Raw genomic sequence first — 14,174 nt, 5'->3', positions numbered from 1 at the left:
TCTGGAAAGAGAGGCAGATGAACGTAGAAATGTAATAGATACTTACTTTCTTTCCACCTTTTTCCATTGAAATCGACAATAAACATATGATAAACACAGAATATTCGATTCGCACAAGAACAGAGAGACAAATAGAGGCAGAATAGACAGGATGATAAAAAATGGCTTCCGTTCGCACAATAAAAAGAAAGGAAGAGAGGAAGATGAAGCGATAGAAATGAAGAGAGGAAGATGAAAGGTTTGAGGTATTTTGGAAAAATCACAAATAAATAGTCAGACATGTAATGTATTGGATAATTGGTCTAAATATGTAAATGAATCTCCAATTTGATCCAATTTTGTAATTTTTCCTTAAAAATACTATAAATAATTGACTCTTAGTTATTTAAAAAGTATTAAAATAGGCATCATCTCTAAATATTCATTATTTATTTATTTTTTATCATTAAAATTATAATGTACTATTTACCAATTGTAACAAGAGAGAGACTCATCAATAATAAATTATCAATAAAAAAAGAAATAAGTAGTGGATTAAGAGTTGAGAGAGGTTCCTCAATAAAAAAGAGAGGGAACCAAGACTCTTAGTAATTTGAGGAGTGACTAAGAGTCTATTAGAATTAATTTTTCATACAAACTCTTCAAAATTTAATTTAAGAGCCTAACAAATGATTTTCTTGGAGATGCTTTTAACTAATAACAATGTTTTCATGAAACAATCTTTTTTTAATAAATTTACGAAACAATCTTGAACATTCCTTCCCACTATAGTGAAATTTTCACTTGCTACTTGATGCATTTTAGCTGAAATTGTATTTTTTTACGTGAAGTCTAAATTAGGTATCCCCCTCCAAAAAAAATTTAAGGTTATTCTGAAAATTATCATTTATTTCTTCATCTACCAAATACAAAACTAGAGGCTCTCATAAGGTTATTTCGAATATTCAAGCATTCTACCTGAATTTACTTGGTATGTTACTTTATTGAAATTATTATTAATCTATTTTGAACAATTTTAGCTTAAAATAAACACCCGAAGCAAAAATTTAGTATGTTATTTTATTCAAATTATTATCAATCTATTTTTGAACAATTTTATTACAGTTTTCTATAGGTGCCAAACTAGATAACAATATAAACAAAACCTCAGTTCCATATGTTATTAGGATTTGCAGACAGAATCATCATCTAATTGGTTCTTTGTTGTCTCCAATTAATCAACCACCTAAATTTTCTCCAAAAATATATTTACGATACAATTAATAAAATTACAAACCGAATTTGTAATTTCAACTTACAAAACAAACCAAATTCTTTTGGGTGAAGATATTACCTTCTCTTTGGTCAACGAGGACCAAGGATGATATCAGGAAGGAAATAGGTGAATAACATGAGGAGAATGATAAGAAGAAATATCTCTGTGATTACGAGGCAAGAGATTTCATCCATGGATTCTCGCTTTTTTAGATTCGCCATTTTTTAGTGTGGACGAAGAGAGGCAGAGAGATGGTGAATATTCAGTTTGGTTAATGGAGGCCTAAAGATGGAGATATATAAGTGACATTATATAGTGTGGGGATATGAGCCATTTGATGATTGTTGAATACAATTATTGAATACAATTAAGTCCAACATTGCCGAATTGAATAAAATTAATTTTTTAATTAGATGCAATTAATTTCAAGTGGTTTATGCAATTAATCTTTCAATTAAATGCAATTAATTTCGTATGGTCCACTTTGAGTTTTAATTTTTCATTTTGAGCCGTTGGAAAGCTCTAATGACATTATTCAAAATACCATTTTATCCTTTGTATAATGAAACGTCAAAATGGTATAAATTAACATATAAAATATTATCTATATTCAATTTTTCCAACACTTTATAATTTATACAAGATAACTATTAATATGCATGGAAATTGTAACCGTTAGAAACCTAATAAATAAAATCTTACATAACTCTTAATAGCTAATTAATAACTCTAATTAACTTATAATAGCTAATTAATAACTCTAATTAACTTAACTCTCATAACTATTAACTATTACCTAACTCATGCAATTCTAATAGTTATAAGTTAATTCAATCTGTCAGGATCTGCTTGTTTTGGGGCTAGAGAAGGTTAATTAAATGAAGATTATTTAGCTAAGCAAGGAGTTTAAATGGATGAAAGGGTTAAATGGGGGTTAATTGAAGCTTAGAAAACCTTCAAATAACCCCAATTTCTGGAATATGGAGGTTGACTAAATAACCTTCCCTTGCCTCTCTTTAATAAACCTCGTCAAACCTTCATCCAAGCAGATAGCCGATCGTATCACTTTGAAAAGTTCAAAAGATAACATTGAAGAAATGAATAATCTGTCAGTTCCTCTAAGATTTACTGAGGATGCGGAATCTTCTACTGAGGATGAAGATCATCTAACAATTTCTCAAATCCTGAACAATTTGTCACGTACACGTGAAGGCCACACTGCAGCACCGGTGAAAAACAAAGATGATTCACATTCCAGTGCAGCTAAGGATGTTGATCTTAAGAATGCCCGTGTTGATCAGGCCAAGATACAAGGAGCAACAATGGCAGAAAAGGAGAAGCAAAATGTTGAATCTGCAAATGAGAGTCTCACAGCAAGTTTGGCTGCTCTGGAACATAGCGTCCAAAGACTTGAGAAATGGGCTGCAGAAAGAAAAGCTTTTTATTATAGAAAGTATTCAAGCTAATGGATTGTACCCCTTTCTACCTACTGCAACTTGTTAAGATTTTGATGTCTAGTTTTACTGGGTTTTTAGTTAGTAGGATAAGTAGTGTAGATTTTATTGTTCCTTTAAAATTTTATTTTTTGTTGCATTATAAGCCTTCAAAGAGGCCATTGATTTGTAGTTTTAAAGTGTACAGAAATTGATAAATTCAATAAAATTCTTAAAACGATGTTTTGTTATTAATTTCTTTTATACTCTTTTGAAAAAATCTCAACAATTGGTATCAGAGCTTCATTGATCTTTAAGGGATCTGTGAGTATTTGAAACAAAACTCAACCATTACTTCCAGAAAATGAACAAGTGGTTTTGGTGGCTTTGGTGAAAATGCTTTTGCATTAGCATCAATGGGAGAACTCTTCAAACTTGCATTCACTTTTGAGGATTTTGTTGTCAAATCACTTCCCTGCAAAATGTTAGTAGAATTTCCGGACCTAAATAGTGTTTTCCCGATCGAAGAGTTATAGCTTAACCTGCTCTTTAGGATTTTCTTCCGTATGGCTAGGAAGACTTCCCTCTTTTCGGAATGGAATTGATTTAGCAATTTGTCCTATTTGAACCTCCAAATTATGGATGCTAGATGAATGGTTCTTAATTAATTGATCGAATTTGTTCTTAATTCGTTTAAAACCATCATCGTGGCTGTTAATTTTACCACCGATAGTATCTAAGAATTTGTCGATTTTAGAAGATAGTGTGCCAATAGTGTCTCTTGATTGATTTTGATAATTATTAGTCCGACCTTGATTGGCACAGGTATTGTTATTATCTTTCCAACTAAAGTCAGGGTTATTCCTCCATCCGGGATTATAAGTATTTGAATAAGGGTTATTAATTTCATTTTGTCCTTGGACAAACTTTACATGTTCTACCTCATCCATACCACTATAATCCATGTCAATTTGGATAGGGTTTCCATATTGTCACACGGTGTCATAAACTTGTCAATCCTTTCCTCAAACTTCGTAGGTTTGTCAGACCCTGGGGTGCTTCAGCCGCTAATCCTTCTCTCTGAATCCTCGAAATAGAGATAGATGGATCCACTATCAGAATGTAAACTTGTCTTCGAACAATTCTTGAATCTAAACTAATTGCTACTGTGTATGTAATTAAACTAAGAACAACTTGTGTACAACAAGTTTGTCTTTACAGAAATGAAAACTAATATCTAACTCTCTTCTGAATTAGAATTTCTTCAACATAATATCAACTCTCTCTAAAACTTTAACAACCCTGAATTCTGAAATGAAGCACTTATTTATAGTTGCTGAAGGGTTATGTTTGAAGGGTCGTGTCCACTGGTGAAGGGTCGTTTCTATCCGAACGAACAGACGCGTTATTTGGAAATTGAACATGTGAAATCAGTGCTGAAAATGCTGCTGTTGCTACCGAGATTCAGAAATCTCAGTCGTGACCTAGGGCTGAGAGATATAGCTGAACGAAAGTGTATTCTCGTGTCTGAAGTTAGCGTGTCGCGATCGAGATATGGGAATCTCGGTCGCGACACGGGTGTTTGTTCCCGTCCTCGACTGCTTCCCGCCTCCTCGTATCGGTCTTCTGAATTTACACGTGCTTTTAGCTTGTAACTGTGATTTTTCTCTCATTTTTGCTCCGTTTTAGCTCCTATTTGAATTTTACCAAATAATTGAGTACCATGCATCAAAGAAACATATATAGACGTAAAAGTACTCTAAATAAATATAATTAGCACGATTTTAATATAAAACTGACGTAATTATTAATGATATTTTAGGTGTATTTTGGGCTTATCAATGCCTTTGTATTCAACATTCACAAAAATTAAGTGATTTTAGGGAAATAATGAAAGAAACGGTTCGTAGAAAGTGAAATTGCGAAGTCTGCGAAGAGAAATACAACCTGAAAAAGGATGATTTTGCTTCGCAGAAAGCAAAACTGCGAGTTTGTAAAGAGAAATACAACTTGAAAAAGGATGATTTGCTTCGCAAAAAGTGAAATTGCAAAGAGAAATACAACTTGAAAAGGATGATTTTGCTTTTGCATATTGCAAAACTATGAAGTTTGCGAAGTCATTTTCTGGAGAAAATAATACTTTAGAGGATGATTGTTCTTCGTAGGTCTTGCAAAATGTGAAGCAAACTCATTATGCGAAGTCATTTTCTGAAAAGAGAGGAAGATGAACGCAGAAATACAATAGATACTTACTTTCTTTCCACCTTTTACCATTGAAATCGACAATAAACATATGATAAACGCAGAATAACATCGAAGAACGATGCCTTCGATTCACACAAGAACAGAGAGACAAAGAGAGGAAGAATAGACAGGATGATAAAAAAAAGGATTTCGTTCGCACAATAAAAAGAAAGGAAGAGAGGAAGATGAAACGATAGAAAGGAAGAGAGGAAGATGAAAGGTTTGAGGTATTTTGGGAAAATCACAAATAAATAGTCAGTATATGTAATGTGTTGGGTAAATGGTCTAAATATGGAAATGAATCTCCAATTTGACCCAATTTTATAATTTTCCCTTAAAAATATTATAAACAATTAACTCTTAGTTATTTAAAAAGTATTAAAATAGATATCATCTCTAAATATTCATTCTTTATTTATTTTTTATCATTAAAATTATAATGTACTATTTACCAATTGTAACAAGAGAAAGACTCATCAATAATAAATTATTAATAAAAAAAAAATAAGTAGTTGACTAAGAGTTGAGAGAGAGGTTCCTCAATAAAAAAAAAAAGAGAGGGAACCAAGACTCTTAGTAATTTGAGGAGTGACTAAGAGTCTATTAGAGTTAATTTTTAATCCAAACTCTTCAAAATTTAATTTCAGAGCCTAACAAATGATTTTCTTGGAGATGCTCTTAATCAATAACAATGTTTTCATGAAACAATCTTTTTTTTAATGAATTTATGAAACAATCTTGAACATTCCTTCCCAATATAGTGAGATTTTCACTTGCTACTTGATGCATTTTAGCTGAAATTGTATGTTTTTTTACGTGAAGTCTAAATTAGGTATTCCCCCCTCCAAAAAAATTAAGGTTATTTTGAAAATTATCATTTATTTCTTCATCTACCAAATACAAAACTAGAGGCTCTCATAAGGTTATTTCGAATATTCAAGCATTCTACCTGAATTTACTTAGCATGCTACTTTATTGAAATTATTATCAATCTATTTTGAACAATTTTAGCTTAAAATAAACACCCGAAGCAAAAATTTAGTATGTTATTGAAATTATTATCAATCTATTTTTGAACAATTTTATTACAGTTTTCTATAGGTACCAAACTAGATAGCAATATAAACAAAACCACAGTTTCATATGTTATTAGGATTTGCAGACAGAATCACCATCTAATTGGTTCTTTATCGTCTCCAATTGATCAACCACCTAAATTTTCTGCAAAAATATATTTACGATACAATTAATAAAATTACAAACAAAATTTGTAATTTCAACTCACAAAACAAACGAAATTCTTTTAGGTGAAGATATTACTTTCTCTTGGTCAACGAGGACCAAAGATGATATCAGGAAGGAAATAGATGAATAACATGAGGAGAATGACAAAAAGAAGTATTTGTGTGATTACGAGGCAAGAGATTTCATCCATGGATTCTCGCTCTTTTAGATTCGCCATTTTTTTTAGTGTGGATGAAGAGAGGTAGAGAGATGGTGAATATGCAGTTTGGTTAACAGATGCCTAAAGATGGAGATATTAAGTGACATTATATAGTGTGGGGATATGAGCCATTTGATGATTGTTGAATACAATTATTGAATACAATTAATTCCAACAATTGCCGAATTGAATAAAATTAATTTTTTTGATTAGATGCAATTAATTTCAAGTGATTTATGCAATTAATCTTTCAATTAAATGCAATTAATTTCGTATGGTCCACTTTGGGTTTTAATTTTTCATTTTGAGCCGTTGGAAAGCTCTAATGACATTATTCAAAATACCATTTTATCCTTTGTATAATGAAACCTCAAAATGGTGTAAATTATCATATAAAATATTATCTATATTCAATTTTTCCAACACTTTTTAATTTATACAAGATAACTATTAATATACATGGAAATTGTAACCGTTAGAAACCTAATAAATAAAACCTTACATAACTCTTAATAACTAATTAATAACTCTAATTAACTTAACTCTCATAACTATTAACTATTACCTAACTCATGCAATTCTAACAGTTACAAGTTTGGCTGCTCTGGAACATAGCGTCCAAAGACTTGAGAAATGGGCTGCAGAAAGAAAAGCTTTTTATTATAGAAAGTATTCAAGCTAATGGATTGTACCCCTTTCTACCTACTACAACTTGTTGAGATTTTGATGTCTAGTTTTACCGGGTCTTTAGTTAGTAGGATAAGTAGTGTAGATTTTATTGTTCCTTTAAAATTTTATTTTTTGTTGCATTATAAGCCTTTAAAGAGGTCATTAATCTGTAGTTTTAAAGTGTGCAGAAATTGATAGATTCAATAAAATTCTTATAACCATGTTTTGTTATTAATTTCTTTTATACTCTTTTGAAAAAATCCAAACAATTGGTATAAGAGCTTCATTGATCTTTAAGGGATCTTTGAGTATGTGAAACAAAACTCAACCATTACTTCCAGAAAATGAACAAGTGGTTGAGGAAATTTTTTGGAAAATTGAAAATTACTGAGTATAGTCATTATGAGAAGCATGGTAGCACAAGGAGACATCAGCGTTTCAAATGCAAAAAGTTATTGAAGAAAATGTCAATTTGACATGTATTGTTGATGAAGAATTATTATTTTAATGTTGGAGAGAAGTGCTCCAATTAATAATTGAAGGTCGGTGAGAAATGCACCGAGAAGCGATTTTGCGGAGAGAAATGCTTCGATTACAAGATGATGATGTGAAGTACATCATATGTAAAAAAAACTTTGAATCAGGTGGGAATGTTGAGATTTTGATATTCTGATTCAAAGTTTGTTTTTGACTAAGTCTAGGTCTTCAGTTAATTAGTAGGATAAGTAGTGAAGATTTTATTGTTGCTTTAAAATCTCATTTTTTGTGGCATTATAAGCCTTTAAAAAGGCCATTAATTTGTAGTTTCAAAGTGTGCAGAAATCAACAGATTCAATAAAATTACTAGCACCATGTTTTGTTATCCCAACACAACTAGCCACAGCATTTTACATAATTTAAATAAAAAGAGAATTTTAATTACAAGTTTACTTGAATTGTGTTTCATCAACTAACTAGGCAATATTAGCTTAACTAATTATGTTATCAGAAACATGTTCCTTAAAAAAAGATTTACACATCTTTAAGCTTCACCTTCTAGAAATTTTTCGCATAGCGCACCCCGTGTTCGCTCTAATTGATTGGGTATATTACTCCAGTAGTATAGTACAAATTGTCCGGTATGTAGCGGTTTTACAATCCATAGAGGCTGGAATGAAGACGTGGGAGGAGGAGAACTTGAAGAGGGGTAGCTTTGAGGTTAGTCAAACCAGGGCTCTCAGTCATATCCACATCTTCACTTGATATCTTAGAAACATCAAAACTATGCAACAATGTAGCCAATGTGAATTCCACTACTCGAAGTGCCAATGTGATTCCAGGGCAAGACCTTCTTCCTGATCCAAAAGGGATTAATTCAAAGTTCTGCCCTTTTATATCCATCTCCTTGTGGATACTATTGAATCTCTCTGGCTGGAACTTGTCTGGATCCGACCAAACTCGCTCGTCACGCTGTATTTTCCAGGCATTAACCATTAACCGTGTGCCTGCAGGGACATGGTATCCTGATGCTAGAAGTGTCAAAACGGGTTATCATACTATAAGTGATTTATATATATATTATAGTGGCTGAATGCATGGTCAGAAAAACTCATTGACTTTGAACTTTAAAAGTGTCTTGTTAGCTTTCTGAACTTGTTTATAATGACTTATTAGTTCCCAAAACTTGCTTAAGATAACATATTCACCTTCTAAAGTGCTTATATTGATTTATTAGACTCTTGAACTTGCTTAAAATGATACGCTTTTTAAAGTGTTACCTGATGCAAGAGTGCAGTCCTCCATTGAAGAACGAAGACCAATTACAGGAACTGGAGGGCATAGGCGCAGTGTTTCTTTGACAATAGCTTGGAGATAGATTAAGTTATTGATATCAGTTTCATCTACATTCCTGTCTTTGCCAACATGGATGTCCAGCTCTTCTTTGGCCTTCTTCATCTCTTGTTCATTGTTGAGTAATAATGATAATGCCCATGTCAGGGTTACCATTGTTGTGTCACTTGCTGCTAATATCAAATTCTGCCAAAATCATAAGTTTAAGCTCACTTTTATATTAGTAAAAGACAAAATTAAACTACTTCTATGTAAGTTGAGTGGCTATAAAGTCAGTAAGAGTAAAGTTGAGTGACCATGGATGTAATTTACCAAATATAGAATTATAGAGCTGAATATGAGATTTACCAGGCAAGTTGACTTGTTAATGGTATCTGCATCAAAACCTGAAACTTTATCATCTTCCAAGATACTAAGCATTACATCCATGAAATCCTGCTCCCTCTTCTCCTTCCCCTTTAACAATCTCTTCTGTTTATGTTCCTTTAACCATCCTTCAATCAGAATATCCAATTCTCTAGCAGTTTTTTTCATTCTTTTCTCATATCCATTCAAATCCAACCAACCAAGAAATGGTATAGAATCAGACAACACAAAAACCCCAAACAAAAAACCAAAATCTCTCATAACCTTTTGACATCTCCTTGCTTCTCCTTCCTCCATATCAGAATCCGGTCCGAAATACCTCTTCCCTCCAACCATTATAAGAGCAACATTACTTGTCAAGTCTCCAAACCACTGTTTCATTTCAACTTCAACTCCACTTTCTTTGCTTCCTCCATTAATCCAAGTCTTGTAAATCTGCCTTATTGCAATCTGCACTTCTGAAACTCTTATATGCTTCAGCATATCAATCCGGTGAGCTGATAGAAGCTCTACTGTTGCTATTTTTCGCATCTCTCGCCAGTAAGGTCCGTAGGGGGAAAATCCAAACATGGATAAGTTATAGCCTAGAAGTTTTGAAGCAGCAATAATTGGTCTATCAGAAAAATTTCTATCATGTGAAGTCAAACATTCTCTTGCAGTTTCCCAAGTGTTCACTGTTAATACTCTATGTGAACCTATTTTTATAGTGAAAATAGGTCCATACTTGTCTGCCATGGATGATAATGTTTTGTGAATTAGCTGATTGCTGCCGAAGAGGTGCATATGTCCGATTACAGGCCAAGCTCTGCCTGCCTGAGGCAATCTGTGGCCGCTAGTAGTAGCTCCTTTTGATTGATAAAAGAAGAAGCAAAATAGAAGGGCAAGGAAGGTGAAGATCAAGGTTAAAAACCATTGAAGAAGAAGAGAGTCCATCAAAGGATGAAGCTAGAGGTTGAAGGAGGGCAATTGTTTAGTCTCAGATGTGATTTTCAATTTTTGTCCAAATAAATTAGAGCTAAGTCACCTGGTGTTGCTTTCAATTGGGGACAAAAAAAAAAGTCACCTGGTGTTGCTTTCAATTGGGGATAAAATAAAGTAGTTTAGAGATAAGTTTCATATGAGCTAAGCCTTGACTATTTCAACCAACTAAGGATAAGCAAATATGTTTTGTGGGATAAGATAAAATAGAGCATTAGTCATAATTAACTGCACAGGTTTAAGATAATATATACTTGAAAATGATCATGTCAGATAAATCTAACAAATGCAAACTTTTGACTGATTTAAACAATAATCTCAATCGTGCAGAGACAAAATTGCAGAATTCTGTGAATTTTTCTGCATAGACTATGATACAGCATCAGAATTGGAATTTAGACTAGATACACTTTTCATATCTATGCTGCTTGGAAACTCCCCTTCAATAAAATTTCCATGTTCGTGTCTGTTTCTGTTTCAGTTTCGTTTTTGTTTTAGGTTTTGGAGACTATGTTTTAGAAATAAAGTTTCCAAGTGTCCAGTTTCAGTTTCCATGCAACTTAGGACTTTATGTAGCTGCCTCTATATCTTCATTGGCATGGCTGTTAAGGTCCTTTGCTTCATTTTCAATAGCTTTCAACACTTCAAAGAAGCGGCGCCTTGACGTCGGAAGCCTTGATAGTGTCAAACAAAAGCCTTGCAATCTGATTTCAATATTTAAGGTTTAATTTCAAAGCAAACCATAACTTAGACAATTTGGAGTAAAAGTATGTATTTGTTTAAACAGAAATGAAAATAGCTAACTGTTACCTTCTACTAAGACCCTCCAACTGAGCTCTTTTAATCGGATCCTGCGGGGGAACGCCATCGTTCAACCAAGATTCTATTCGTGCTGCATCGCCACCATACAGGCAGTGTTTGTAGAAGTATAACTCTTCAGCTTTGTTTAAGTTTAGACCCTTGATCTGCTCTTTCATGATGCACATTGGCTCGTAGAGCCAATCGAAAACCCGCCCTTCTGGTCTGTTCACACTTGTTATCTCCACATTATTGCCTGCGAAAACGATGTGATCTGGTCTTGCTTGTAATCCATTCATAAACAATGCAGCATGAACAAGTTGAGTGATTCTTACGAAGGATGAAGCCGCTTGATTTGCTCTTAATCGAGCGAAGGAAGCACTCGAGAAACGCATATGCAGGAATTCCAATGTTGATTATGTTTGTTTTCGAGTTTCGCCAGGCATCAAGATCAGAAATTTGGATAGCTTCATTCCTTAGAAGCTCTTTCCCAATGTCTTCAAATGTTTTAAAGAAGCTATCCCATATCTGGTTAACATATTTGTTAGTTAAACTATTGCATTTTAGAAGAATGAATCTATCTTTATTTATTCAGCCTTTGTTCTTACAGTTGCAGTATTGAGTGAAGTTGCATTTTCAGCAGGAGTCCTCATAAATGATTCACCGAAACCAACACGAGCACCTTCGAGCTGTTCGTGCAGTTTCTTTACAGGAAGCAATGAAGAATCGGAGCTAACTCGTTTACGATATTTGGGCCTGATTATCAGCAAGACAGAAGCAGGAATGTTAATGAATGTCTGTGAAATGCGGGCGAAAAATACACACAAGTATGGGAAGAGTTGCATACCTGGGAAAACAGGAACCTTCTTTCAGGTAGAGTAAATCATTAGTGTACTCATCAAATACAGATACAGAAGCAATCACATAAAGCAATCCCCTCTTGGTAGAACTTTCCTAAAACATTTATCAGAAAACAACCACACGAGTCACACAAGAAAACGAAAAGAGAGACCAGCTGCAGTCTGTCAGTGACAGATGCAAGGGGGGCTTGAACACTAGTCGCTGCAAAATTCCATGGAATCTGTGTACGGAGTTTTAATTCTTTTTTTGTAAAAGCACCCAAAAAATATCCATTGAGCACCAATAGATCAGCCGAGAGCATCCAAGCACCCTGTTAGTTAATCCTGGATCCGTCACTAGCTGCAATAAGGCGATTGATTTTTACCTGATAGGCAACAACTGCAGCGAAACAGCCAAAGCCGACACTTGAAATTATGCCAGCCAGTGTTGCTAGCAGAACCACAATAGGCCACAACAGAATCCAAAATCCAGCAAAAGGAACACAGACAGTTTCCAGAAAGGGGCCTGATCTTCCTATAAGATCTTGTATAAGCTGGTTCCATCCTTTAAACAGTAGTACAGGCGATTTGTACATAACGATTATGGTAATAACAGGCGCATCAACAAGTATTCCTAGAATTGCTGCCAGAATGCAACCTGGCATCTGAGAAACCCTGTTAAAATGCCAGAGAAGAATAAAAGTTCATCAAGATGTTTCACAAGAAAAGCATAGTTAAGTGCATTCCGAATTCCGAAAAGATTACTACTTTAATTCAATGGGATCTTCATCCTCCTTGGACTCGAGCAGCCCATCCATAACAGAGAAGTAAGAGTGGACTGAAAAATCTGCAAAATCGCGGACAACAGTGCATGCCCCGAGAACACTAGTCCACGTCCCATCCTGTGAGTCAGCAGCACACTCAAGTTATTGCCTATTACATAAATGTTCATCTATATTGCACGGACACAGAAACATACTGGGAAACCTTTTTTCTAAAACATAGCCTTCAAACCGAATAAGCACTACTGAAGAGGGGTTTTCGTGCAACATAGATTCTCGTTAAAAGCAGAAATGCTATGAGAAGAGAATATTACTGTAAAACATCTAAAGAGCTTGATGCTAATTGAACCTTCCTTACTGATAGCCTTGAATGTCTCCATGACAGGCCAAATGAAACCATATCCAACACCCATAATTGCACTTCCAGCAACACCAATAACACTCCATATTGCTATTGGTATTGGAACTAGTAAAATCAAGAGACATTTCATGTATGCCCCAAACTTGTTTGTTCTGAGATGAAGATGAACAAGATTAAGAAAAAATAATTAAAAACACTCAAGATGAGAAAAAAGAAATATACTTGATTAAGCAGTAGATGCTACAAACAAGATGAAGTGGCCATAAACCTATGACAACACCAGTATCTCCAAAAGCAATTACCAGAAACACAAAAGGACTGAAAATAGCTCCTGTCATTGCCATATTCATTAAAAATAATTAACACATGGTTCAGATAATAATCAGAGAGTTCAGAAGAAAAATTAGCTACCTTTGAGAATTCCAAGAGTAAATAGAAACATAAAGGCTGGAAGAAAGAAGAGGAAGTAACACACATAGCTCAAGAACCCCTTAGGAACTTCCATTTTCTGTTAAAATAATTTCTTACTGCGATGCGAAATCAATGAAGAAATGTAGCCAGAAATAAAAAGAATTCGTACAAAGACAATTTTGTTGTCAAGTATCCGGAATGCAGTTTTAAGGTCAAAGGTACAAATTATAGAATCTGTTCCTGTAATAAAGACAAGAATTACAACGTTAAGACAAAGCATAATTCTATATTTCTATTTTTTTTTTTCACATGAGCAAGTGAATTTATTCACCATTAGATATAGACTTATTAAATCTAAGTATAAGGTGCATGTGATCAAGACTGCTTATTAGTTGATAACATGACTTACATGAGAGTGGAGATAACGACCACGTAGAGTGTTCCGATAATAATAACTGAAAGTTGGTCCAACTTTCAAACTTTAGGGGGTAAAATTTACCCAACTTATAAATGTTATAAGTATAATTGAATCATTTATGACATTAGGAATAAAATTACACTTTCCTTCCAATGCATCTTATCTCTATTTTTAATATAAATATTTTAATTAGGCCAGTGGATAGGATTTAGGAATTAGTTCTCTTAACCTAACCAAACATGATGTGAATATAGTGCAAGGTCAATTTAGGCTTGGATAAGGTAGTTTAGTTTAAAACTCGGTTGTGTCAATCAAACCCAACTCATTAACAAGTCTAATTGAAGAT

General features: G+C 33.7%; 2 protein-coding genes across 3 annotated transcripts; both read right to left on the bottom strand.

Moving 5' to 3' along the window:
- Positions 1-7,899: 7,899 nt before the first annotated feature.
- LOC136230269 (cytochrome P450 CYP82D47-like) lies at positions 7,900-10,254 on the bottom strand. Of its 2 annotated transcripts, none has more exons than XM_066019288.1 (3): positions 9,224-10,254; positions 8,803-9,061; positions 7,900-8,529 (listed from the first exon to the last, which is right to left on the bottom strand). In XM_066019288.1, exons 1-3 carry the CDS (start codon positions 10,172-10,174, stop codon positions 8,177-8,179), a joined length of 1,563 nt encoding a protein of 520 aa, XP_065875360.1. In that variant the 5' UTR covers positions 10,175-10,254; the 3' UTR covers positions 7,900-8,176. The 2 variants fall into 2 exon arrangements, with proteins under 2 accessions (XP_065875360.1, XP_065875359.1); XM_066019287.1 differs by having other exon boundaries at positions 7,900-8,547; positions 9,224-10,252.
- Positions 10,255-10,739: 485 nt separating this feature from the next.
- LOC136229891 (uncharacterized membrane protein At3g27390-like) lies at positions 10,740-13,343 on the bottom strand. Its single transcript, XM_066018760.1, has 9 exons — positions 13,268-13,343; positions 12,953-13,176; positions 12,625-12,758; positions 12,243-12,531; positions 11,865-11,971; positions 11,626-11,773; positions 11,353-11,545; positions 11,030-11,273; positions 10,740-10,923 (listed from the first exon to the last, which is right to left on the bottom strand). The coding sequence occupies exons 1-9, from the start codon at positions 13,341-13,343 to the stop codon at positions 10,788-10,790; spliced, it is 1,551 nt and encodes a 516-aa protein (XP_065874832.1). The 3' UTR covers positions 10,740-10,787.
- Between the last annotated feature and the right edge of the window lie 831 nt (positions 13,344-14,174).

This window comes from Euphorbia lathyris, chromosome 5 (assembly GCF_963576675.1).
Source record: "Euphorbia lathyris chromosome 5, ddEupLath1.1, whole genome shotgun sequence".
Taxonomy (NCBI): domain Eukaryota; kingdom Viridiplantae; phylum Streptophyta; class Magnoliopsida; order Malpighiales; family Euphorbiaceae; genus Euphorbia; species Euphorbia lathyris.
The sequence above is the reverse complement of the archived record's forward strand: the minus strand, read 5'-3'. Positions and strand labels throughout refer to the sequence as shown.